At 42.3% G+C, this 25,371-nt stretch overlaps 1 protein-coding gene across 1 annotated transcript in view; it reads right to left on the minus strand.

Annotated features, from left to right (window-relative positions):
- The window catches only part of ADAMTS14 (ADAM metallopeptidase with thrombospondin type 1 motif 14), a 112,632-nt gene that overhangs the window by 78,338 nt on the left and 8,923 nt on the right, over positions 1–25,371 (minus strand). Inside the window, exons 3-4 of the mRNA XM_075000267.1 lie at positions 11,599–11,755; positions 6,533–6,729 (exon numbers count right to left, since the gene is read on the minus strand). Coding sequence (XP_074856368.1) covers positions 6,533–6,729; positions 11,599–11,755 — 354 coding nt within the window. The remainder of the gene's footprint in view (positions 1–6,532; positions 6,730–11,598; positions 11,756–25,371) is intronic.

Genomic DNA, 25,371 nt, shown 5'->3' on the forward strand with positions numbered 1-25,371 from the left:
GGGGCAAGTGTAGAAGCAGCCACAGTTTCTGGCAGGTAAGTAACAAAGGAACTATATTTTTATTACTCTGGCTATGTCTACACTATGAGATAATATCGATTTTAAGTCATTTAGCCCAATTTCACCAGGTGCCTGTCTTCACTGTAAATTCTATTAGCTTGATTTATGGTGCACTAAAATCGACATAATATCGATATCATAGTAACATGGCAGGTGTAGCACTCAGTTCAAACTTAAAATTCCAAATGAAGGGTAGTGAGAAAACACCACATCTTCAAATAGAATTCATTAGCCTCCAGAGATGTCCCATATGTGACCCACAATGCCACACAGTTCTCTGCTCTGGCCTCCTCCATCTCTACTGCTCTCAGGTGCAGAGGAATTAGGCAACAGGAAGACCGTTTCAAGACCCGTGGAAGCCCGTGGCTCTAGGGTCATGAGAGGCTGAAAAATCTTATTTGTTTGCTAGCAACTTGACTATGGGGTCTGCGGTTCTGTGTATACCCTTGCTAGGTGCCTTTTTTTTTTGGCACTGCCATGTGGCAGCTACGCTGTGGGTGGGGGCTGTGTTTGTCGGATAGAAAGAGAAACTTCTTTTCAGCCACTCACATGTTGACCTTCCTCCCACATCCCCTTCCTTCCCTCCCCTGCAAGGCGCCATGCAGTTTGGAACTTTCTCGCACCCAGCCGCACCGCATGGCTTGACCCCTAACCAATCAAAGGATGTGCTGCGCAAGGTGCCAGGCAGCTTGTGCATGGTGAGGGTCCTGTAGCCGGCCAAGGGAAGTCTCCCTGGTCAGTCACAATTTTTGGGCAACAGAAGAAAATACTTTGTCACTAGAGTGGCTGTCCCCACGGAGGAAATTTTTGTATGGGCTTTATCCAAAGGCCAAGGGGCTGGCTATAGTCATGGGTCTTTTAGCTGCCCAGGGGAAATCTCCCTCAGCAGTCACGATCTTCAGGTGCTGGCTGTAGCTGAGGGTCTTTCAATTGCCCGGGGGAAGTCTCCCTCGGAGGTCATGATTTGGGGGTGCTGTTGTAGCGGGGTGGGGGGGGCTTTTAGACATCCAGGGGAAGTCTCCCTTGGTGGTCAAGATTTTCAGGTGCTGGCTGTAGCCAGGGGTCTTTTACCCACCCAGGGGAAGTCTCCCTCGGCAGACATGATTATCAGGGCTGGCTATAGTCTGGTGTCTTTTGGCCACCCTGAGCCGTAACTGTTTCAATGAAGACAATGTAGTAGCTATACAACTACCACAGTTCTTGAAGTAAGGCTTGCAGTGAGGACAGTTCTTGTCCTGAGGGTCTCCTTTGGTAGGTCCAAACCTGGATGTAGCCACCGAGGACAAGTCTGTCTCGGCAGTCACAGTTTTCGGGTGCTGGCTGTAGCTGGGGGTCTGTTAGCCTCCTGGGGGAGGTCTCACTCAACAGACACGATTTTCGGGGCTGGCTGTAGTCAGGGGTCTTTTGCCCACCCCAAGCCATAACTGTTTCAATTATTCATTGCAGTTGCAGCGTGGCACCCACATCTACTTAAATTCTTGTTCTAACCATCTTCTTTTCCAGGATGTCTACATCTTTGCCAGGTCCAATCCTAGATCCAAGCCTAAGCAATTACCACAGTTCTCAAAGTAAGGCTTGCAGCGATGAACACTCTTGTTCTGCTGGTCTGCACCTTTCGCCCAGTCCAGAAGGGACTCGCCTCTTGGTGCCCAGAGCTGGCTTTTGGCCTTTGAGACAATATTAGTGATCTGAGGATCTTTGCCAGGAGGTCTAAATCCAGACCCAAGCCTGCAAAGATCCAGTACTTTTGCACCCTGTTTTGAAAACCTATTGGTTGGGAAACCCAAAATCTTTTTTCTAACCATTCCTAAGCACTTTACTACCACTCCCCTCAATTATAAAAAGCACATCTCTTATACAGGCAAGCCAGACGTCGCCTGGAAAAAGGGATGTTTGTTTAACACAGCAGGGGAATGAGGGAAATGAAATGTTGAAAATGAAATGTGGGAAGATGTCATCAGATATTCACGGCCACTTGAGGGGCATTTTTTCCCATGCTGCACAATTGAAAATAGCCAGAATGTTATGTGGCTCAGGGAACTGTGGGATAAGTTCCCAAAATACACTGTTGCAACAGTCAATTTAAGCTACTTGTGTGTGGCAGCAATAAGTTGATTTTGTGAGGAACGTGTAAGAATGTGAGGATGCTCAAAATCTAATTGATAAAACCCAGTACTAATAAAATCGATTTCAGCTCATAGTGTAGACACAGCCTCTGTTTCATCACTTTGTTAGCTTCCTTCTGGCTCTGACTACACTACCAGATAAATTCAGTTTTTTTAAATTTGATTGTATAATGCTGGTCTTTATAAATTCAATTTTGAGTATCCTTACTTCCCCACAAAGTCCACAAAAAGTTGAGTTAGTTCTGCCAAACTGAATGGCCAAATATCAACTGTTGCAGAAGTGCATTGTGGGAACCTGTCCCACAGTTCTCCCATCCCTGCATTCTGTGCCCTTCCCCTGGGCCCTGCTGCACTCCCACCACCAGTAGCACTCACACTGCTCCCTGCTTCCCAGGTCCCCACAGCCTGGGAGAGCCAGGAAACTGACTAGTGCCATGAGCCAGGTCAGAAGGGAGCCTGAGGCAGCCGTGCCAGTCACCTTCCCAGCTCCAGCGAGTAGCAGCAGCACCACTCAGCCTCCGGAGGCTAATGAATCTGATTCAAAGACTTGGCACTTCCACCTCAGCCTCCATTCAAACTTTCAAATTCAAACTTGACACTACACCCAGCTGTTTTCAATGATGTTATGATATTGATATAAGTGCTCTCTAAATCAAGCTAATGGTATGTACAATGAAGACAGTCACTTGGTACAGTTGAGCTAAGTGCCTTAAATTTGAATTTATCTGGTAGTGTAGACATAGCCTCTCTCTCACTTACCTCTTCATACCTTCTTCCATGCTCCCTTCCCCCACAGGTCTGGAATACTTTCAAGTCCAGTATACCTTATACCTAGCCTTCTTTTGATTCAGGTCTCTCTTTAAAAAAACATATTTGCCTTATAAAACTCACAATGCTAAGCCATACCTGTAAAGCACAGCAAAAATCTTTACTGAAATAGAAACAGATGCAGAGTACAATGATGTAACAAATAGTAAACCCTCCAAGGCCCTGATCCTGCAAACATGTACCCACACTCCTTGCATATGCAAGTAGTCTAAAGTGAACTCAGTTAGATCATTCACACGCATAAAGCTAAATGGGTATGCAAGTGTTTTTGGGATAAAAGGGCCTAACATTATCACCATGCTAAGGGACTCACTGAATTTTTGAGGTTTAGCTTTGTCTGTCTCATATTTCTTTGTGCCTTGTGCAGCACTGAACAACCAAAACATAGGTGCTTAATAAATAAATCAGGAGAATACAAAAAAAAAAAATCACTTAATTTTTTAAAAATTTTAATCTCTCTGCAATTTTAAGCCCACTTGTACATTTTGGAGAGGGCAACACTTACAAATAATAATGCAAGATAGTAATGTAAGATGCTAATGCTGATTAGGAATGCTTAGGAATCTGCACAGTCCAGTAAGTTCACAGGCATCTCTCCATGTCAGAGCAATGTTTACAGAAAAGAATTACCACAAAACATTACTGTTTCTTTACTGTTACACTGCTTTGCCTTACATATCAGATCATAACTAGCCAGCAGGTGTATTAGGAATTTAGCTAGCTGACTGACTCACACTGACATTAACGGAAGACACAACAAGTAAAGCCTTACACCTCATGCTAGTAAGTTACCCCCACCCTGACTAGCACCATAGCTTTGGCTGCAGTGGGAGTTAATACTGTTTTGGTTTCTACTTTTTAAAAAGTCTTCATAGATTTAGCACTTTCCATGACCCTGCAGAAAAGAACTGAAAAAGGGTGGAGGGGGAAGTGCATGAAAAGGAAAAATGGCTGGTTTGATTCTCTAGTTGCCCGTTGGACAGAAGCTACTACACAGTAAATTTCATCTGGTCCACCTGACATCACCTGTGAACCCAGTTATGAGAATCCACTCTTGAAGTACCACATTGCTAGCCTCCAGACATCAAAACAGCCAACAAGAGAGTAGGAAAGACATCCACTCTATCTTAACGTGAGACATTCAGCCAGGGAGGGAATAAGGAAGGAACTGAAGACAGAGGGAGGATCAAGGAGAGAGAAAAAGTCCTTTGTGAAGAGTGCTCACCATTTGCAGCTACTTAGCTACCAAATACTCAATGGCACAAACACTTGAATGATTAGCAGCCTTCCAAGTCAACTGGCTCTTGGGGAATACACATTTTGCATTCTTTTTTGTTAATAAACAGTTAAAGGAAAATTCCCACATGTCAGTAGGAGAGAAGTTCTAGACTAGGGTTCACGAAACACCAAGAGAAGCTACTCAGCAATGACAGAGAGGAACCGCAGATTGACAAAGGGGTGCTTTGAAATGAGGGGAAAGCTCCTGAGTTTCATCAGGAAAGACAAAGGAGAGACTAAAAATTTTATCTTTTGTTGACACTGATGCAATAATTTAAAAAACAAACACACAAACAAACAAACCTAAATACAATGCAGCTCTTCTCTGTTCAATTTGGAAGAACAGTTTTCATGGAATTTCCTAGAATTTTGGGGACAGTTTTTAGGGTTGTGTAAAAGGAAGCTACATTTCTCTCTTTCCATCTTTCTTGGGAACATTCAAAACAAATTAGACATTCTCATAAGGTGGATAAAAATCAATGATTTTTTTTTAAATCAAAAACATTGGATTTTTTAATTTTAATTGGATTGTTTTGATTTTTAAATCAATAAAATCCTAATTTTTTTTAAAAAAACAAACAAAATCCTAAATTTATCGTTTAAAAATAGCAATTACATTTAAATCTCATCACAAACATGCTACACGTATACTTACAGTCTCATAACATGAATTAATGGCTCTAGTCTGTCTAGCAGAACTAGCTCTTGCTTCTTGAAAGTTTGGCCTATTGATATCTGTTTCTCGACAGACTAAAAAAGTAACATGGGCAAAGAAAGACACGAACTGGATGAGACTGCTTTTGTTCTGTGCCTATGTGGTGGCGGATCTTCGCCAAACATGGCAGAGGAATTAGTTAAGACAGTGTCTTAAAGACAAAGAGACAATATCTAGGAAAGGACAGACGCAGCATAGAAAGGAACAATGGAGTGGACTGAAAGGAAACTTTAACATCATTAACTGTATTGTACAGAATGTGAATGACAAGGGTAGTAAGCAGCTTAAATGAAGGTAATAATAGGGTGAATTCATTTGGAACAACATGGTGGTGTGCCTCAAAATAATTAAAGATATCCAGGTATGGCACGGCAGAGAAAAGGCTGGCAACCACTGCAGTAAAGGAGAGAACTCAAGCGAACTATCCCAATAACTATACCTTATCTGCACTCCCTCTCATTCCCTCCTTTACTGCTGACAGTATTTAACCTGCTTGCTTAGGTCCCTCTCTCATACACTGCAGTCCCAAAGCTGTCTTCAAGATCTAAACTCACATATGGGGAAAGAGAAGGAAAAAGCATCACCCCTTAAATAACTGCGTGAAACACATCAGCATCAACCAGATAGCAACAGATGGTGCAATAGCAGAACCAGGTTACAGTGATTTAACCCTACCCACATGAAAACCAACCACCATTAATCAATACAGACCAGTAACATTATGGAGGACACTATATATTCTTCTCAGCATACACTCAACATGTCTCAGGTGGCACAGGATCAGGATTCATCACTGAGTTTCATCTGATGGCTGAATCATTAACTTCCCCTGCATAAGCTGGATACTGACAAGGGAGTGTCACATGAACACTGATTCATGCCCCATTTTGCTCTGGTTGAGACAGGCACAGAGATGAGCATAAAACCATTTTACCACATATCCACCTTTCGTTATTTCAGCTATTACATTTGTGATTAGTCAAAGACAACCCTTCCCGAGGCTTGTTTTTTGGGGCAATAGATCTGAGACATCACAATAAGCATTGTGTCAGAAGACTGTGATGGCAAAGCAGGAGTCAGGGCTTCACTACAGGACCATAGTGGGAGGGTACCCTTAAATCTGATCCAAGTATCCAAGAAAAAGGGGGAAATTACACTAAAAATAAATCTCTCTCTTGTACACAGGCCCCTTCTATCTCCTGTCTGATGCCAATGAGAAAATTCCAATGCAAAGTCCAGAAAAGAGAATCATCGGGCAAATGCATCTCTCTTTCAAAGGGACTGCTGAAATATGCCTGGCTTACTTGACTTATTCATATTCAGAACTCAACCATGCTGCTAGTGAATAAACTGACTATGAAATTGCCACCATACAAAGTTATATACACTGTGTACATAAACAAAGCAATGTTTTCAATAGTAATTATCACTACCAATTTCTATTGGCATCCACTCAATCCCTGCAATTGCACACATCCCTCTGAGCCACAGTGCTTGTAAAACACAAAAGAAAAGAAAACCTCACTATGTTCATGAGCGTGAGGACATAATTCTGGACGTGTTCCTTCCCATGGAAACGCACAACTGAATCGTCCACAGCCAGCAAGACTTCAATATTGTAGTCGTCGTCCTTAGCATGGCGTCTCTTCCGGTCCACTTCACCAAGCCGCTCTTCAATCAGGTCCAGGGAGTTTGGCAGCTCACCCACACTGAACCTTGGAACTGAAGGAGTCAGAGAAAAGAGGAAATGTGAAGACTTTTAAGGCTCTTGCATGTAGGGCATTGAGGTATTAGCGCTACATTTATCTAATGCAAATAATTGCCTATTTTCTTATATGCATGTGTGTCACCTGTCTGTGTGAAAGCAGATAAAATACCTGTCTGCTTCCCATACTGATTCACTTACCCTATCCCCCATCCCTGCATTGGCCAGGGATGAAGAAGCTGCCAGTATATTAATTATAGGGGAGGAATATGTGAAGAGAAAGCCCTGTGTTTGTTTCCGCCGCCTACCCCTCTTCCTGAAGGAAGGAAAGACACGGTTTTGTCAGCCTGAGGAATAAAGACGTGCCTGGTGGCTGTTTAGCAACAGAGTGCAGCATTATCCTGTTTAAGGAGAAGGTGCAAGTGTGCTCCAATTTTTATTCACTAGGGAACTGGAATGCAGTCTTGCCTCCAAACCCCAGAACCAGCCACTTTTGATGTCAGCCTTCTCCAATAATCATGACTTTTCCAAGCACAAAGAGGATCGTCACTCAGCACGTTGAGACACACCTTAAGACCCCACATTGTGCATTCCCTCTCTCTGCCCTTACCAATAATGATGGAACACGTGGCTACTTCAGATCTTTTTATTTCTGTAGTGAAATAGTACCATTGTGCTGCTGGGAAAACAGCAAACATTCTGAAGCCTTTTTGGCTACTCTCTTGGTTAAAATCTCTAATGACTGCAATAAGAATGTCCCTTCACTTTCACAAGTAGTGTTTCATATTTGTAACCAGAATTAGGGCCCCACTGTGCTAGGAGTTGTGCAATACAAATAGACAGGCAAGACAGGAGGTTGCAGGAAAGCTAGAGGAGATAAGAAGAGTGATCAAAAGGAGACAACAGGTAACAAACAGTTGAGGGAATGTCTGTGTTTGACAACCAGTGGTCCATTTTCAAGCAGACGGATGAATACTGAGAGGCCCAAGCTCTGAAACTGTGTTTAACATTGATCAAGAACATTAAATACAGGAAAGCAAAAAGTTAAGCTCTCACCACAATTTGGCCTTTGGCCCAAGGCCCCCCTCCTAACACCTTTAAAATAACGCATCCAGTCACAATGTTTGGAGAAATTCCTTCTCTATTTTTACCCTTTCGCCTTTTTACAGAACAAGCTTTGATAGACACATCACACATTTGTGCCAGAGTTGTTGACACACTCTTAACATGGTGTCCTCATTGGCCAGGGGCCTGGTTACAGCAGAGACCGTGCAGACAAATGGGAAAGACCTAACAAGAATTAAAGTAAGTAAACAGAGCCAATGGGCTTTGCCTCAGATGATCAGTTCACTACCCCTGTGGCACAGCCTTGCTTTTTAAAGTGAATTTAAAGTGAAAGTGAAGGTGAAGGTGCCTGACCGACAGCTCTGAAGATTTCTTTTGACCCACTACACAGACAAGAATGATGGTGACTTGCAGGGGATTTTCTCATTCATCTGCACCCTGCACGGACATTGCAAGAGCAAAGTGGGGCAGGAGACTTGCTCCCATTCTGATGCACTAGTGATTTACATCCACTTTGCAGTAGTGTAAATGATGAGACAAGGTGCAGGATAACAGAATCAGACCGATTGGGTCCAGATAGAAAAAAGTAATTTCTGAATGGCATCATCATCTTCATCATTATCTTTGTCATCATCACCTGAGCATTTCAATCCTCCAGTCTTCTCTAAACAAGAACTAGTAATACACATGAAAGGCTCCACTTCCAGCCACCAGCCCAGTAAGTCATTTGTCACCTCTTGTCCCATGTTGCTTCACAGCTCTTTGCAAATGTTATCGGCCTTGGCAGCTGACAACACACGCAAAGCTTCTGAACTCCCATTCTATGAGAGATCATTCTTCTCCCATTACTTGCTGCATTTTTCATGTTTCCTCATCTCTTTCTTTTTTACTAAAGTACACAGGCTTGTTAATAAGAACTTTTATTTGCTAACAGTTATCTGATCCTAACTCTCTTCCATGCTGTGTGTGTAACATAACAACTAGTAGCTGGGGAAAGCAGTACGTTCGAAAGGAGACATACTAAAGAATGTTAATTCTTACTCAAACATACACAAAGTGCCATTTACAACAGTGCTTCACAAACTTGGGTCCTGATCCTCTAAATAAGTCTGTATGCACCTAGCTTTACAGATGCAAGAAAAGAAATCAGCAGGACAGCAGGACTATAAATGTGTGTCAAGTAAAGCACATGCTTAAGTATTTACAGGCTTAGGGCTATAAATGAGTCATGCCTCATGTCCAAAAGACCTAACAATCTAAGAAAAAGAAGACAAATACACACAAGACACAGGATAAAAATTCAGGAAAAGGAAGTCTTAAGAGTTGTTATTTACAAAAAAATTCAACACCGGGTTTTGCTAAATATAGTCAGTTAAAACAAAAACCTGCATCTGCATATCTGTCTTGAAATCAAAAAGGTTGCAAAGTTACAAACTGAACCAGCCATTTTAACTGCAACCCAGCCTTATCACAACTCCATTTTGGCCCAGTGTTTTAGTTCATAAGATGTGAGACTGTTTTTTTATCCTTTCTTCTTGGGCCTCTTCTCTTTATCTCAATGCTAAGGGAACAACTGGCTAACAGGAAAATCAATTTACTTTGACAATAAGACTCCCCTTTTCCTGTTGCCACAAGCAAGGATGGGGGTGAGAGATTTGAATCTAAGTCAAAATTCCGTTCCAAATGTTGCAGTTATGGATTCTCTGTACAACAGACCAAACCATCCAATTGTTGCTTAACAAAAAAAAAGCCTACATAACATACTAACCCTGACTAATACCTTAATGTTACTTCCAACCCTAAGGGATTAACATGCAGAATGGACCCCTAACAGTAATCAACGCTGAATGTAAATCTTCAAAGAAAACAGCTGGTTCTGTTCAAGTGATTTTTCATCATTTTTAAGACTTTTTTGTTCACTGTTGTTAACAACAATCCATGTAGGACTTAATATTAAAAGAGTTTCCATTTGGACAATTGTGTTACCTCCAACACATTCACCCACACTGGCGAATTATTACCGGGCTTCTCAAGTGGAGCTAGGCTGCTGGCACCGATTATATGTTTCTCTCAATCTTATTTTTTTAAAAGAAAAGCTAAACCACAAAGACAGGCAGGTAGTAGGGGAAAATTAAACAGCCATGATACAGGCCTCACAACTAGACACCATCATTTACATACATTGTCAGGAAACGTAAAGCTCTAGGAAAAGCAGGCATAGAAATGTTGGATTGGGACATTGCATAGCAGAGTGAGCAAAGCTGACTTCCCCCTTCTGATTCCCAGTGTGCATAAGAAATGCTCAGGGTCTTTGTTATCCACACCCTGGAAATGATGACTCTCCTTGAGGGTAAACTGTAATCGATGGATACCGGAGACTACAGAAATCTCTCGTCAGTTTTGCAAATATAACTGAGATAAAGGGATCCACGATGAGTACTGCTTAGAATAGCAGTGGGCAATAAACTGGAGGTAATTCACTAGGATTAGCCCCTGGTGGACGGCCGGCACTTTATTTAGCTGTGCATCCATAGGTCCAGCCACTAGCCACTCCTGTCAACCACAGATCTCCATTCCCAGACAAATGATAGCTACGGGACTTGGTGGCTTGGCCAGCTCTGCTTCCCACAGCTTACTTTGGCAAGGAATGGTGAAACGCAGCCAACAGGAGCTGCAAGAGGACACACCTGTGGATGCACAGATAAATAAAGCATTTGGCAGCCCACCAGATCCAGTCTGCAAGCCACTTAGGATATGTCTACACCACAGAGTATTCGGGAATAGCTTATTCTGGAGTTATTACTCCAAAATAAGCTATTCCAGAATAATGTGTCTAAACTACAGGGAAGCCCCAAAATAAGCAAAACTTATTCTGAAATAGGGCGTCCACACACAATACAGCCTATTGCAGATTAGAGCCCCTGGAAGCAGTGCTTCCAGGGGCTCTAATCTGAAATACTACGTCTATACAGCAGTGTTATTTTGGAATAAACTATTCGGCTACATCTACACTAGCACTCCTCTTTCAAAAGAGGCTTGCAAATAAGGGAAAACAAAAATGCAAATGAAGTGCAGATTTACATATCTGGTACCTCAATTGCATATTCTTCTTTCAAAAGAGCTTCTTTCGAAAGAAGAAAATCAGTGTAGATGCAGCTCTTTCGAAAGTAAACCCCACCTTTGAAAGAACATTTCTTCCTAAAAAAAATAAGAAGGGTTCTTTCGAAGATGGGGCTTACCTCCGAAAGAGCCAAGTCTGCACTGCTTTTCTTCTTTTGAAAGAAGCTCTTTCAAAAGAAAAATATGCAAATGAGATGCCAGATATGTAAATCTGCACCTCATTTTCAATTTCCCTTATTTGCATGCCTCTTTCGAAAGAGGAATGCTAGTGTAGACGTAGCCTTGTAGAATAACTTATTTTGAAATGGCCCCTATTCCCTGTCTACACAGCCCCTATTTTGAAATGAGGTTTACCAAAATCAAAATGAGGCATTAACTATTTAAAAATTATTTCGAAACAGAGGTTATGTTGTGTAATGACTCGCAACGTTACTTCAAAATAGTAGACATTATTTCGAAATAATTTTGCTGTGTAGACACACACTAATTGCCCATCCCAGATCTAGAGCAGGTAGGGTGCTTTAAGAAGTACTACAGGCAAATATACACCTGGTTCAGCGAAACACAAGGGTTGCTAAAAGTTACCCTCGCTACTCAGATTTTGTGCCCTAGTGCAGCTCAGCCAGAGCTAATGAAATATGTTCATGCACAGTGAAACACGCATGTACACCCCCTCCACACACAAACACAGAGCATCCTACCTTCATTATGAAGATCGTTGTGTGACTCAGCTCTTTTCTGTCTGACAGCAGATCGGCGGTAGACCACATGTGCCCTTCCATTCTCTTCCTTTTCCTGCTGCCCCTTCTCCAGAGGTTCAATGAAAAACTCACTGCTGTCAGTCCGAATCAGGCCAGCCTAGAATACATAAAACAGAAAGGGGCGGGGAGGGTGGGGAAGGAAAGAAAATGTATATACATTCACAGTGCCTGAAAGGGAACAGGCAAACCTGGAGTGAAAAGAAACCCTGGAGAACAAGGCCACATCCCAAACAGTGGGGTGCCATATTTGCATGAAACTCTTCAACATTAGAGCATCACTTCTCACTGCAACCAAAAAAAAGGAAAAGGAAAAAGTACATAACTGTCACATGCCAACTTTTATAATAAACTTTGATACTGTATTTAATCAATAAATTACCAACAAAGATATCTAGTGATGGAAATAGGATCATTTGAAATCAGCAAATTCACTTTACTTATGACAATAAATTGAAAGTTACACTCTGGCACTTGAATTATTGCAATAGAAATTTTCACCAGTATTGACTGAATTTGTACCCAGGGAGAGAAATTAACCGATGAGACTACTTGCACAGAAAACTACTACACAACTACGTGAATGACAGTATCGGTCCCTTATGGCAAACATGCTTTGGAGCTGTGACCTACCCTTTGTGAATTTCTCTGGACAGCCTACCCTTGTGTGTGCTAGAAGAAAATAAAATACACATTGACAAAGAGAAAACTTCAGTGGCATGTTTGGCTGTTCCTATTCCAAAATGCTGTCTTATGTTCCATGATAAATTACAAAAACAATACCTACGTATTAACCCTGAAAGATTAGCAGAATCTTTATGATATTGCCTTACATTCCTTGGCCACTTCTCAAAACCTTTTTAAATACCTTTGCAATATTTAGAGTTGCTCATTCAAAACAGAAATTAATGGGGCAGATTCCCCCTCTTTGTATCCTGCATTGCCTCTCCCACTTCACCACCACACCAAGGACCAGCTTGCTATCTCCATCTGTAGCTCTGGCCTATCCATGTGATGCCTTTTACTATAATGTCAGCACCCACCTGTACTTTACCCATATACTACCTTCGTCATCTGCCAGTATGTTGATCTCTCAAAGACCTCCATACAGTAAACCCTCGAGTTACATGGGCGTTGCATTTCTGCAACCCCCGCATAATTCGAATTTTTGTGCAAGTTGAGGGGAGATGGGAAGCAGGCCCCGGGCTTGTAGGAACCAGGAAACTGACAAGCCCTACAATGATGAGCTTCTGTTAGGATTATGTCAAGGTGGAGAAGAGAACAGAAAAAGGGGATATGAAGGAAAAGGAAGAAAAAAAACAGAAATAGAGGCAAGTATGCATTGGAGCATTGACCAAAGCTAATTAAGGCTGTGCCACCAGCTAGTGATTGTAATCAAGGTAATCAGAGAGATGGGAAGCAGTCTGAAACAAGACCTCCATAAGGCTATGGAAAATGGAAAGGATCTGATAAATGGTATGTTAGGCTATTGGTACTTTTGACAGACACAGCTTTCTACCTATGAATATCTTGGGCTTTTCTTCAGTTTGGATTGGCATATTTTTTTTCTCCTTCCTGTTAACAAGTGGGATGATACTCAGTGTGGTAAGCCAGTCATTATTCTCCTCTCCTCCTTCTTACATCTCTTTGCTCCCCAACTCAATCCTTCTCCCTTTGATTACAACTCTGATTATTGTCAATCCCCACTTCCCTAATCCATTTGCATATTACTGTCCTATTAACTACAATGCTTAACAGTCTTCAATCTTAATATATCTTTAAATAGTCTTCCCGGCTCTGAAAACTGTGCTTTGAGAGAGACCTCACCAATCAAAAGGGGAATAGGAACACAGTAATTATTTACTGCTCATGGAAACATACACTGGCCATTCAACTTTAGAGAAGACTGATTTAGTGACACAGCCCACGCATTACACAAATATTGTTCATTGGGCTTTTCCTTACTTCACTAGTTTCAATAGAATATTTGACACAGAGAACTTTGTCTTCTCTATAGTTGCCTGGTTTTGAAGAAGGCTATGTTTGGAATGAGCTCCTCACCTTTGCAAGCCAGCTTCTCCTCTTTGATCACGCAGTGAATCAGGACTTTCTAACCATCCCATTGGCCAAGGAGTTCTGAAGGCCACTTTTCAGGGGACAGTCAACCCAGAGAAACCCAAAAATATACCATTCTTTGAAGGAAGATATATCCCTGAAAAAATTTATTATTTTATAGATTTAGGACTAACTTTCAGGCCATTAATGATGCTGGGTGCTTCAGTTTCTGGGTGGCCAACTCAAGACACCATAAAGAGGTCTGATCTGCCGAGGACATATGCTCAATAGTTTCTCAAACCTGACCCCTTCAGCACCCAAGATCACTGGTCACTCCCTGAGATTTACCTAATGAGTCTACCAAGAGTACATTAACTAGAAAATCTAGGCCATACACATATACATATGTGAAAGGGGTACACAGGAAACAGTTGCATAACTATATGATATGTTGCAGGTACCATGCAGCCTTCAGCTTCACAGGGCTTTTCATGTTTCTGGGTAGTGCTAGAGTAAAATCCATCATGGTCTTGGACGAAAATTACTTGCCTGTGCTTCTTTACATTCCTGTGAAGGTAACTGTGGTGGAATAATATTGTGGCACACAACTCAGTAAAATTCAAAAGAGGATTAAACATTGTAAACCAGATTTTCAAAATCAGACAAATCCAAATTATTTTGCTTGCCTAATTTATGTCTGCAAATCTTTGATGCATGTGTGTATATCAACTGCTTAGGATGCTTAATTGTCCATATATTATGAACAGTTGATTATGGTATGCACACAGAAGATTGTCATGTGTATGATAGACAAGTGCAGTAATTCTGACCGCTTCATTTTTGAAAATCTAGTCCTATATGAGAATACATTATGAAATCAAACTAAGGACAATTAACTACCAAAGACTTTCAATCCTCATGTTTTAGGAAATAAACTGACAACAGGAGGAAATAATTTCCCTCTTTATACACTATACCGGCATTTATTTTTAGTAGTATATTATATGGCGGGAGTTTGCCTTGTTCTAAAGCATCCAACCCTAGTCATGAGCAGGGTCAGAACACTCAAGTATTCAAGTATGCACTGAGCAGCCTGAATGTTAGTCACGTTGCATACAGAAACACCTCTCAGAAATTGCCTCACACATTACAAGGACTGCTTCCCTTCCAATGATGCTCATAATTATCTCAGGCAGGACACTTAACATCCCCCTTCCCCTCATTGCCCTCCTTCAGTCCTATGTACTTGATTTGTCAGTTTTCACTGCTTTTTTTTTTTTTTCCTTTTGGTCCTCCGTACTTATGTTAATCTGTATTGGAAATGAGATTGATCTGATAAAGTGGGTCTGTTCCACAAATGTCATCATCAAATAAATCACTCTGTTAGTCTTTAAAGTGCTACATTTCTGCCGTTTTGTTTTGTTCAAGTAAGAGACTGTACTACTCAATATAAGTAATCTGGAGAAATACAACCCATATTCGCTAGCTGGGTAACTGGTTGTAAGGAACAAGTTTCAAGTAATTTTCTTTATCCCCTTTGTTATTTTCATATGTAGGAAAGAATTTCACATTGTTCTGAGTGCCACTCAGCTGTTGATAAAAATGGCACAACTTGCAAGGGTGCTAATTAGAGCCAATTATAACTTGATTCACTGACTTGTACATTTTTAAAATGTGGACTAGAACAAGATCTGTTTTGGCAGGATGGAAATATTGTTGCTAACTTAAGAAACTCAGTACTAGGGAGTTGGCTGTAGTTGTCAAAGGTAATTATCAAAGCATGGTTTTCCCTAATCAGCCTTTGTGACAAGATTGCACCATAAACACTCGTAAATAGATTTAAAACATTACAGGAAACTTACTTCTATCCAGGTTCAACCTTTACAAATAGTAGAAGGGAAGGAGGTTGGAGGACGAGGGAGGAAAGGAGGTAGATCTTCACTGGTTGTCAGTGTCCACTGAGGGACAGTGGAATTCACAGAACTGGAGAGATGCCAGCCTTCCAAATGGAAGTCAAGACAGGTGGGCACAGAGAAGGACCATGGAGCAAAAGGTAGATCTTTCCCCACATTAGTGTTTCCAGCACAATCAGCGAGTAAAAGAGGCTCCAACTGCTACAGAAATATAAAATTATCATTTCATCTGGATAAAAAGCACTGGAATAAAGTGCTACCTCAGCAAAGGCACCATTCTTCATCTTAGACCATAAACTGAGCTTTCCTTCACCTGGAAATCCATCAGTAAGAGTTCATCCCAACTGTATTCTATTGCAGCAAAAGACAGCATTGTGTTAAGTTTGCAATTGCGCAGGCCCAATTTACTGGTGTGTGAGGACAGAAGATGGGAAGCTGACCTCTTGATGCATTTCTAAGGGCCAGATTATGACATCTTTGCTTGTGTTGGTAGCACCTTATCCCAGAAGCAGTCTGACTGAAGTCAAAGGCACTTCACAATTAAAGAAAGAGTATCAGAATCTTGCTCTGAAAAAGGTAAAGGACAAACCCGTCACCCTTACCCACATCCTCTCTTCTGATACAACATGTTCTGATGTTTGACAACTGCTATCAGAACTATGGAAACTATCTAGAGAACTCTGTATCTGACCCATTGCTTTAGAAAACAAACTACAATTCCCCGAATAAGGAGGACACTTTTCCAAACCGAACTCTGTAAAATAATAAAATTTATTGTTCAGATGGTATGTTTCAAATGTGAAAATATATTTAAAATATTGCAAAATGAATATCCTTTTTTGAAATATGTTATGGCATAGTGTTCTGCATCTTAAACCAATCCCATATGTCATAATTTGGAGAGCAGCGTTAACACATTTTCAGTATATTTTATATGTTCTTGCATGTTTCAAATGTAGGAAAGAATTTCACATTGTTCTGAATAGCATTCAGCTGTTGATAAAAATGGCACAACTTGCAGGGGTGCCAATTAGAGCCTGATTAACCCAATTTGTACATTTTTTAAATACTAACTAGAACTAAATCTGTCTCAGCAGGATGGAAATATTGTTGCTAACTTAAGAAACTCTGTGGAATAATTTTTATAAAACATAGTAAAGTATGGAACAAATAACCTGGAACAAAATTAGAGGCCTAACTGGATAGCGCTAGACTTGTGCATTACTTGGAAGTGAACAAGGACTTTGTCCAGCACAGTTCGGGTAGGTGAGATTATTGAGAAATGAGGTCTTACCTGCTGTATTTACCCTGTTGGTCCTGAGTCACAAACTCATGAACATATTGAGTGGAGATGTGGAATGTGTCTAAATGCTCCTCTTTCAGACTTCCCCTCAGGTATATTTGCTTCATTCCCATCAAAGTCAATGGGAGTGGGACACTCATTTATGCTGGAGGTAAAATTTAATCTTATAGCACTTTGAGTTGAAGCTGAATGATCGGGAATCAAACATTAGCTTCAAATTTGAAGAGAATTATTGAAATGGAACCCATATGTGCATAATTAGTTCACAGCTATGTCTGAGATATGTGATTCCCAAGCAGGCTAACTTTCCCAGCTCCCTCCTTTGACTTGCTCAATCTTCCACAAAGAATAACAGGCGAGCTAATAAACACATGGCCCTGCACCCAATCAAATGAAAGCCAGGTAGCTATTTTTTAAAGCACATTTAATGCTCATGAAAATGAGAGACTAGAACCGGGTTGAGTTAGACACAGTACAGGCAAGAACAGCGTGTGTTTTTCCTGCAAACCTTTGCCAGCACTCTTCAGTCTTGATCTGCAGCATCTCTTACTGGTCTAGTTTTGGGCTTCTACACAACCCTGTCTATGTACATCAATCCTGTCCTGCAAAAGCCTTCCTGATCTAATTATGGGCCTTTCTTCACCAGAGATTGCCAACAGCATAAATGCATGCAAAAATGAGCGGTGCTTTTATGATGTCTATGCACAGGAATAATTCTGCATTCGTTGTTACTTGTGTTCTAAATTGGAATGTGAATTTAGGTCTTGCAGAGGTGGAAGTCCACTAATTAGCTCTTAAACAAAAATAGGGCATCATTTTGATCTTACTTACTCCTCTGCAAATTAGGGGTAACTCCACACAAGCGTTAGAGGTATACCACGCTAAAATCATAGAATCATAGAACCATAGAATCATAGAACCCTAGAACTGGAAGGCACCTCAAGAGGTCATTGAGTCTGGTTCCCTGCCCTCTTGGCAGGACCAATTACCATCTAGACCATCCCCAGTAGGGGTCTGTCTAACCTGTTTTTAAAGATCTCCAGCGACGGAGATTCCACAACCTCCCTAGGCAATTTGTTCCAGTGTTTAACCACCCTGACAGTTAAGAAGTTTTACCTAATGGCTAATCCAAACCTCCCTTGCTACAGTTTAAGCCCATTGCTCCTTGTAATATCCTCAGAGGACATGGAGAGTCATTTTTGTCACTCCTCCTTGTAACCCTCTTTGAGGTACTTGAAAACCACTATCACAACCCCTCTAAGTGTTCTCTTTTCTAAACTAAATAAGCCCAGTTCTTTCCATCTTCTCTCATAGCTCATGTCTTTAATCATTCTTGTTGCTCTTCTCTGGACCTTCTCCAATTTCTCCACATCTTTCTTGAAATGTGGTGTCCAGTCTCCATATAAAAAATTAGAAACACCTGCCTGTAAATAGTTAAATAAGAACTCTGCTTCTTTCCTAACATTAAGTCCGTGCTCCACAAATCACAAGCATAAACCTACATGACTATCAGCTACCTTCTGGGATCCAACCCTCCTCATACTGAAGTCCCTGGCAAAACAGTCATACACAATGGAAACAAAAATAGCCCTTACAGAAAAATTTAAATAGTGCATAACTTTGTGGGGAAAAGATTTTAAAAGCAATTTATTTATCCCTTCACTTTTTTTTTTTTTTTATTGCTGCTTCTTAAGAACAATGGGACCTGATTTTCTGTTCCAGAACACTAGCAACCTGATATGGTAGGACTTTACACTCATTCTGCCTTAGAGTAAATGACAGAGAATGAGACTCCAGATATATAAATGAAAACATCTCTACTACAACCTACATTCTTCTGCTTGTCCCTGCTGCTGTAAACACACAAGCTTGTGTTTAAAACAGCAAAACTGGCAAAACATCAAAAGCTGGCATAACTCATCGTCCATTACCTTCAGTGGGGCCTGGATTTCACCCACTTCAGCCCATTCGCCTAGCAGTGACTGTGATGTCACAAATTCACCACTGTATTGTTACTGCAGCATCAAAAAGGAGAAAGACAAGTCATTTAAAGGAGAATGAACCCTTGCTTCTAAACAAATATCCTTGACAAATAGCAAGGAAAATTACAAAAGAGACAGGCATTGATCAAACTAACCAGTGACCAAGAATATTATTTTAACAGTTCCACAGAATGGGAACCAATTCAAACCAATGACTCCTGTAACAGTAGGGTATGCTCTCTTCCCACCAGCAAGTGACCTCTGCAATTAACAAAACACCCTGGCCACGTCTACACTACAACAATCTTTCAAAAGAGGGTCTTCCAGAAGATCTTCTTTTAAAAAAGCATGTCCACACACAAAAAAAAAAGCAGATCAAAAGATCGATCTGCTCTTTCAAGAGAGAGCATCCACACAGCCCCTGTTCTTTCAAAACAATGGGCCAGGGATTGAAAAATCCAGTGCAATAAGGACTGTTCTTTCAAAAAAGGGGCCCATGGAGCATCTACACATGCTTTTTCTCAAAAGAAGCTTTCAAAATGAGGCACAGTTCCTGATCCAAGAGTGGAAAAGGGCTTCTGGAAGAAAAGATGCGTTCTTTCGATTTCAGATAGAAAAAAAGCACATTGTGTGTGTAGACATTCTGCGTGTTCTTTCGCAAAAGGGCCTGATTTTCCAAAGACCTTGCTAGTGTAGACACAGGCCATGAAAGCAAGATACATAAAGAAACCGAAAAAACTTCAAGAACTGTACTGCTGATCATTGTCTGTGCAAAAATCAATTGCTCTAAATACTGTTCCCATAAAAATATTTGGAATCTTAGCTCAGTTTCATAGACATAAATACTAAAGCACTGCAAAAACAAAAAAAAAAAGATGAGATGCCTTAAAATCCATGAAAACTAATGAGCCTGATGGTAACTGTGTCTTGGGCAGAAATTGTGATGGCAAATCAAAAGATTATAAGTATTCCATTCTCACAGCTTCTGAACTCAGAACTGCCTTTGAACTACTATGGAAGACTCAATAGCTTATTACCGGGTCAGCAACCAAAATAGCAAGAAGAGGTATTTTTTTCGAATTTGGTAAAAAACCCAATTATTAAAGAGTCACAATGCATGTGAATACGAACTGGTTCTTAATAAACAATGGCAAATCGTACTTTTTGTAATCCCTATTTTAAGAACAGTGCACACACAATGATTTGTAACGTAACATGTTTACTGGAGAACATTCACAAGCTTTTTGCATGTGTGTATTTGTACCATTATCTTCCCAATTTTCACTTCTGAATCTACGTTAATTATGTCAATTTTACTTTATGTTTAATTTCACTTTTCTTTCTTAAAATGCAGGTTGCCCTTCACAGCAGGAATTCCACAAGCTTCCTTTTCCTTTGCAAAATTTAGACTTTATTAGCAACACGATCACAACACAGATACGGTATCATATCCCACAATTCATTGCACATATTAAAAGGGGAGTTATCCAACATTTCAAGATCACATGTCATTTGCTATTTAGATATAAGTTGTTTATTGTTGGGCTTTTAGATGTTCACTGTTTATTGAAAATAATCAGGAGCGTTTTTTCTTTCTTTCTTACTTTCCAATTATAGCATAGGGAGCCACAAAGATGTCCCTAAAGAACCTCATGAGGCTCCAGAGCCACAGGTTGAAGACCCCCGGCCTATTACAAATGCACCTGAACTACCACCTATGACAACATTTTCAAAAACAGGCAACTTGGGCTAAGCACAAAAATCAGAGATGCTCAACACCTTTGAAAATCATGCCACCTATGAATTTTGTACAATCATTTTAAGCAGATGGGGTTTTTTTGTTTTTTTTTTTAAATTCTTGGTCCCAGTTCTCAGTTTTCACACAATACAATTTATCTGTGTGTGTTCTGCCTGTGAAGTCCTCAACTTTACCAAACTGTGGCTACATCTACACTACAGAGATTTGTCAATAAAACCCATGAAGTGCCCACATTACCAAGGCGTTCTGTCGACAGTAAATCGACATAACACAGCACTTTTGTCAACAATATTCTGCTGTTACCCCATCAGGCAGAAAGCCTCTCTCAACAGATATCTGTTGACAGAAAGCCAGTCTGGACGTTCCTGGGTGGCTTCTGTCGACAGAAAAGGCCTCCAGGGTGCCACACAGCTGCCACAGTGAACACCCTGTTCACAGCAATCAGGACTCTATGGTCTCTGCCTCCAGCCATTTTTAAAGGTGCAGGAAGCCCCAGAAACCCTATGGCAGGAAGCTGAGAGCATGGAAGCAGCAGAGCCACAGGCTGCTTGTCCAAACACCCTCACAGCCTCTCCCTCCTGCTGATTCCTGAAAAACGGCAGAGAGCCATCCACCCTGTGACTTCTGGGACTCACTAGGGACCAGCTGGAGGGGTCACAGCAGCCACCCCAGGGCACAGAATACCAGGCCCCCTCTTGGACTAGGCCCAAGGTCCAGGACTTACTGGGCATGTGGACTGAGGAGACCCTCCTCTACCCCTCGGCAAAGCGGAGTAATCCCCCTGCATATGCCTGGCTGGCCACCACCCTGGTGGCATGAGTTACCCCGCCTACACGATGGAGCAGTTGTGGGCGAAGGTTAAAGAACTCCACCAGGGGTACACCCAGGGCCCTGATGCCAGGTGGAGATCTGAGACAGGACCCTCCACCTGCTCCTACTACAGGGAGCTACACGAGCTCTGAGGGGGAGTGGGAAGACACCTCCCCAACATCCCCCATCAACACAGAGGAACAGCCCCTACACAGACCCCGTAGCTGAGGCCTGAGGAGAAGGACCAGCAGCACCCTCGGACCCAACTCCCACCGGAGCCACAGGTGGACTCTAGATCCAAGATGAGCAGCAACACCCTGGTCAACATCCTGGACTCAAGCCCCTCAGGCAAGACCACCTCCTGGGCATACCCGGAGCAGACTGAAGGACCCTCCAGTAAGTACCTCACGTGTCACACACCCCAGGGCATGGAGAGCGGGGGCAGACAGGGCATGCCGTGAGCCTCACCAGGCTGGCTCAGGCAGGACCTCGTGCCATGGTCCTGGCATACGGAACCATGTGCAAGGCAGAGTGTCCCACCCAGACCCAGGTGGCAGCCCCCGCCAGCCTAACAGGAGCCCATATGAGCCCCAGACCCTGGTGGAGGGGGAACCCAACAGCCCCTGCCATGGTTGGAAGTAGGCTAGCCACACGAGCGCTGGCCTGACTGCAGACACACGTCTGCCAGACAGACAACCATGTCTGTCACATACACATCTGCCACACAGACGATCCTCCACAGCAGGAGCACATTGATGGCCATCACAACCTGCAAGGGAAAGGGACCATACACACACATTAGGGACTGAGAGAGGGAGCCCCTGCCCTCTTCCCCCTGACAAGCTCTCTGTGTGCCCCCCATGTGAGGCCACCTCCCCAGCAGCAGGTCTTTGTGGGGGTGGAACAGCACGGTGGCCCTGGGACGGGGCTGTTTTGCCACGCCCCACCCCTTGCACCCCCCAACCCTGTTCTCCAAGGGTCCCCCCAAGCAGGACACAAATACACATCCCATGCAGGGTGTGACAGTGCCTTACCTCCACGAGGATGGCCCCGACGATGGACTTCCCCATGCCAACTGGTTCCTGACAGAGCAGTAGCTGTTGGGGTTGGTGAGCTTCCACAGGGCAATGATGACCCACAGGGGTGGCACACACAGCCAGGTGTCCTGTCTCCAGACAGCAGGAGTGAGGCAGGCACACAGCTCCAGAAAGGCGTCCTTCTGCATGCAGAAGTTCTGGCATCACTGCTGGTCATCCCACTGCCCCACGACCAGCTGGTCCCACCCGTCAGAACTGGTGGTTTGCGTCCAGACTTACCTGAGCACCTGTGGGGGTAGTCACAGGTGGGCCCATGTGGCAGTAAGGGTGTGCTCCTCAAAGGTGGTGCAAGGGTTGTCCACCCTGGGGAAGAAGAGGAGGATGGCCATGATGAGGTTCAGCAGAAGCTGAAGCACCTCTGGGTAGAGCCAGTGCAAGCCCAGGGGCTGCTCTGGCTCTATGGCTATTCGGAAAGTGCTGCATCTCTCTCAGAAAGGATGTGAGCCCTGCTGTAGCAGCTGTGCTCCCCTCGCGGAGGAAGGCAAGCCTCAGCATAGCCAGGGAACGGGCATGGGGGTGGAGCGCGGAAGGGACCGCCAGCCATGCGACCCTGTCTGACAGGGTTCCAAGGGCCATTCTGCTAAGAGAGCAGTGTGGCAGTCTGGCCGCTCTCTGTTAACAGAGCATATCAAAAAGGTGATCCACTTTGGTGTCTGGCTGCGATCTGTTGACAGAAGTTTATCGGAAGATACCTTCCGACAGAAACTTCTGTCAACAGATTGCTCTAGTGTAGACGTAGCCTGTGTGGTACATCTACCCTGCGATAAAAGACACAAAGCACGGCTGCGGTTGGGATCAGCTAAGTCAGGTTTGCAAAGATTGAGCTGTGTGGCTGACAAACTGAAGGCTCAGGATGAAGCCCCAGCTCTAAAATACTGCAATGGCGATGGATCACTGACCCCAGTGTCACCCTAAGCAACTACACTACTATTTTCAATCATGTTAAAGCAAGACAGCAAGAAATTCAATGTAGGGAAAATCAGCTGCCTTTTTCTTTCCCCTGATTCTACTGGAGCTATGAAGAAAGAAAGACTATCCCAAAAGACAACATGCTTACATTTTAAAATTGTAACATCTTGTTTTGATTTACCTTGGATGACAAGGATGCCAAAAAGTGAGTTGTATAGCTTGGAGTATGTGGCTACTGAAAGAGACTCTGAAAAGCAGCATACCGCAATTTGCTAATCTTACTCTGAAAATCAGCATAATCAGATGAATCTTGCTCTGTAAATGAGCACGTCCAAAATAAACACTGTTTAGCGACAAGTATCTGTGGGTAGCCATGCTAGTCTGTATTCTGCAAAAACAACCAGAAGTCCTATGGCACCTTATAGATTAACAGATACATTGGAGCATAAGCTTTTGGGGGCAAAGACCCACTTCGTCAGATGCATACATACATACATTCACACATGAATGCATCTGACTAAGTAGGTCTTATCTGTTAGTCTATAAGGTGGCATAGGACTTCTTGTTGTTTTTACTGTTTACTGACAAATTCTGAAAGTATGTTTGAAGATACAAAATCCTCTCTCCATTTACTACTAGAATATTTCTGGAGAGACTGATATTTCTTTGGACTACCAAAACAATCATGTCCAATTTGTGGTATGTGGTAAATTAGCCAATGAAAAAAGGCACTCAAAGATTTCTGACAAGTCTGAGAATTGCTTTACTCAGTGGGTCATTGACTGTGTGATGAATGGAAGAAGCTGTTAAGAGTTAAAGGGGAAAAGAAAGAGCATAACTATCAATGGACAAGAGACATAAGGAAAACTCTCGAAAATCTACCAGAAAAAAGACATATCTCTCCTCTCTCAGGAGCCAGGAAAGGAAGAGTCTCTTCACACATACCTATTAATTAAAAAGAGCTGCACTTCTCTCAATCAAAATCTTAATTCTGCCCTCCCAGCCACCAGTCCTCTCCTCCAGGTAACCAATGCTTTGATCATCACAGCAACCAGTGATTCCTAAACGTTATGTCAAACTTCTCCAACTTCTATGGCATGCTGAGTTCTCCAGCACACTGCAATGCAAGCGGAAATGTCCACAAACAATTTGTTATTGAATTCAATAAAACAAAGACCTTCCTCGAAATGTATTTTAATATTTCAATCAATACAAAAACTTCCATTCACAAATTATTTTTCCATGTTACTCTGAAATTTTGAGTCTGCTGCAAAATCCAGCACAATACACAAACCCTGGCCAATGTGAAATGAATAGGTGATTTTACTCTATATCTTAAGCTTGCCCTATACCCAGACTTTGTACTGATCTAACTATATTGGTTAGGGCGTGCTTTGTTTTGGCTTTTACCAATATTCGGGGGTCCCTGTTATAAGTTGCCTCATTTTGCATAATTAATTAAAGAAACTAAACTCAATACACATTGCATAGATGTGCTCTTAAGTCATTTGTCAAGGGATCACAATCCTTTGCATCATTCTCCTTACTGTCTACAAGTTTTGAACTGAACGCATTGAGAGTACACATACTTTATCTTAATATATTTATGTAATCCTTTAACCAGGACTGGGAAATGAAGCGTTGGTGCAAAAAGTTCTACTTTCAAGAGGCAACATGTTAGTGAGAGTCTCACTGTGAAAACACATGATAAAGCACATCAGAAATAGTGAATGGACTGATGACATTGCTCACCATCTTGGCCTACCTCCACAGCAAGGGTATGAACCATTGTCAAGAATGCTGAGGATCTACCTGAAAAGGCGAAGCATATGATGCAGCATTCTTCTGTAAAGATCACTCAGCAAAGAAGCAAGGTGATGGAAACAAT

This window comes from Carettochelys insculpta, chromosome 7 (assembly GCF_033958435.1).
Source record: "Carettochelys insculpta isolate YL-2023 chromosome 7, ASM3395843v1, whole genome shotgun sequence".
NCBI lineage: Eukaryota > Metazoa > Chordata > Testudines > Carettochelyidae > Carettochelys > Carettochelys insculpta.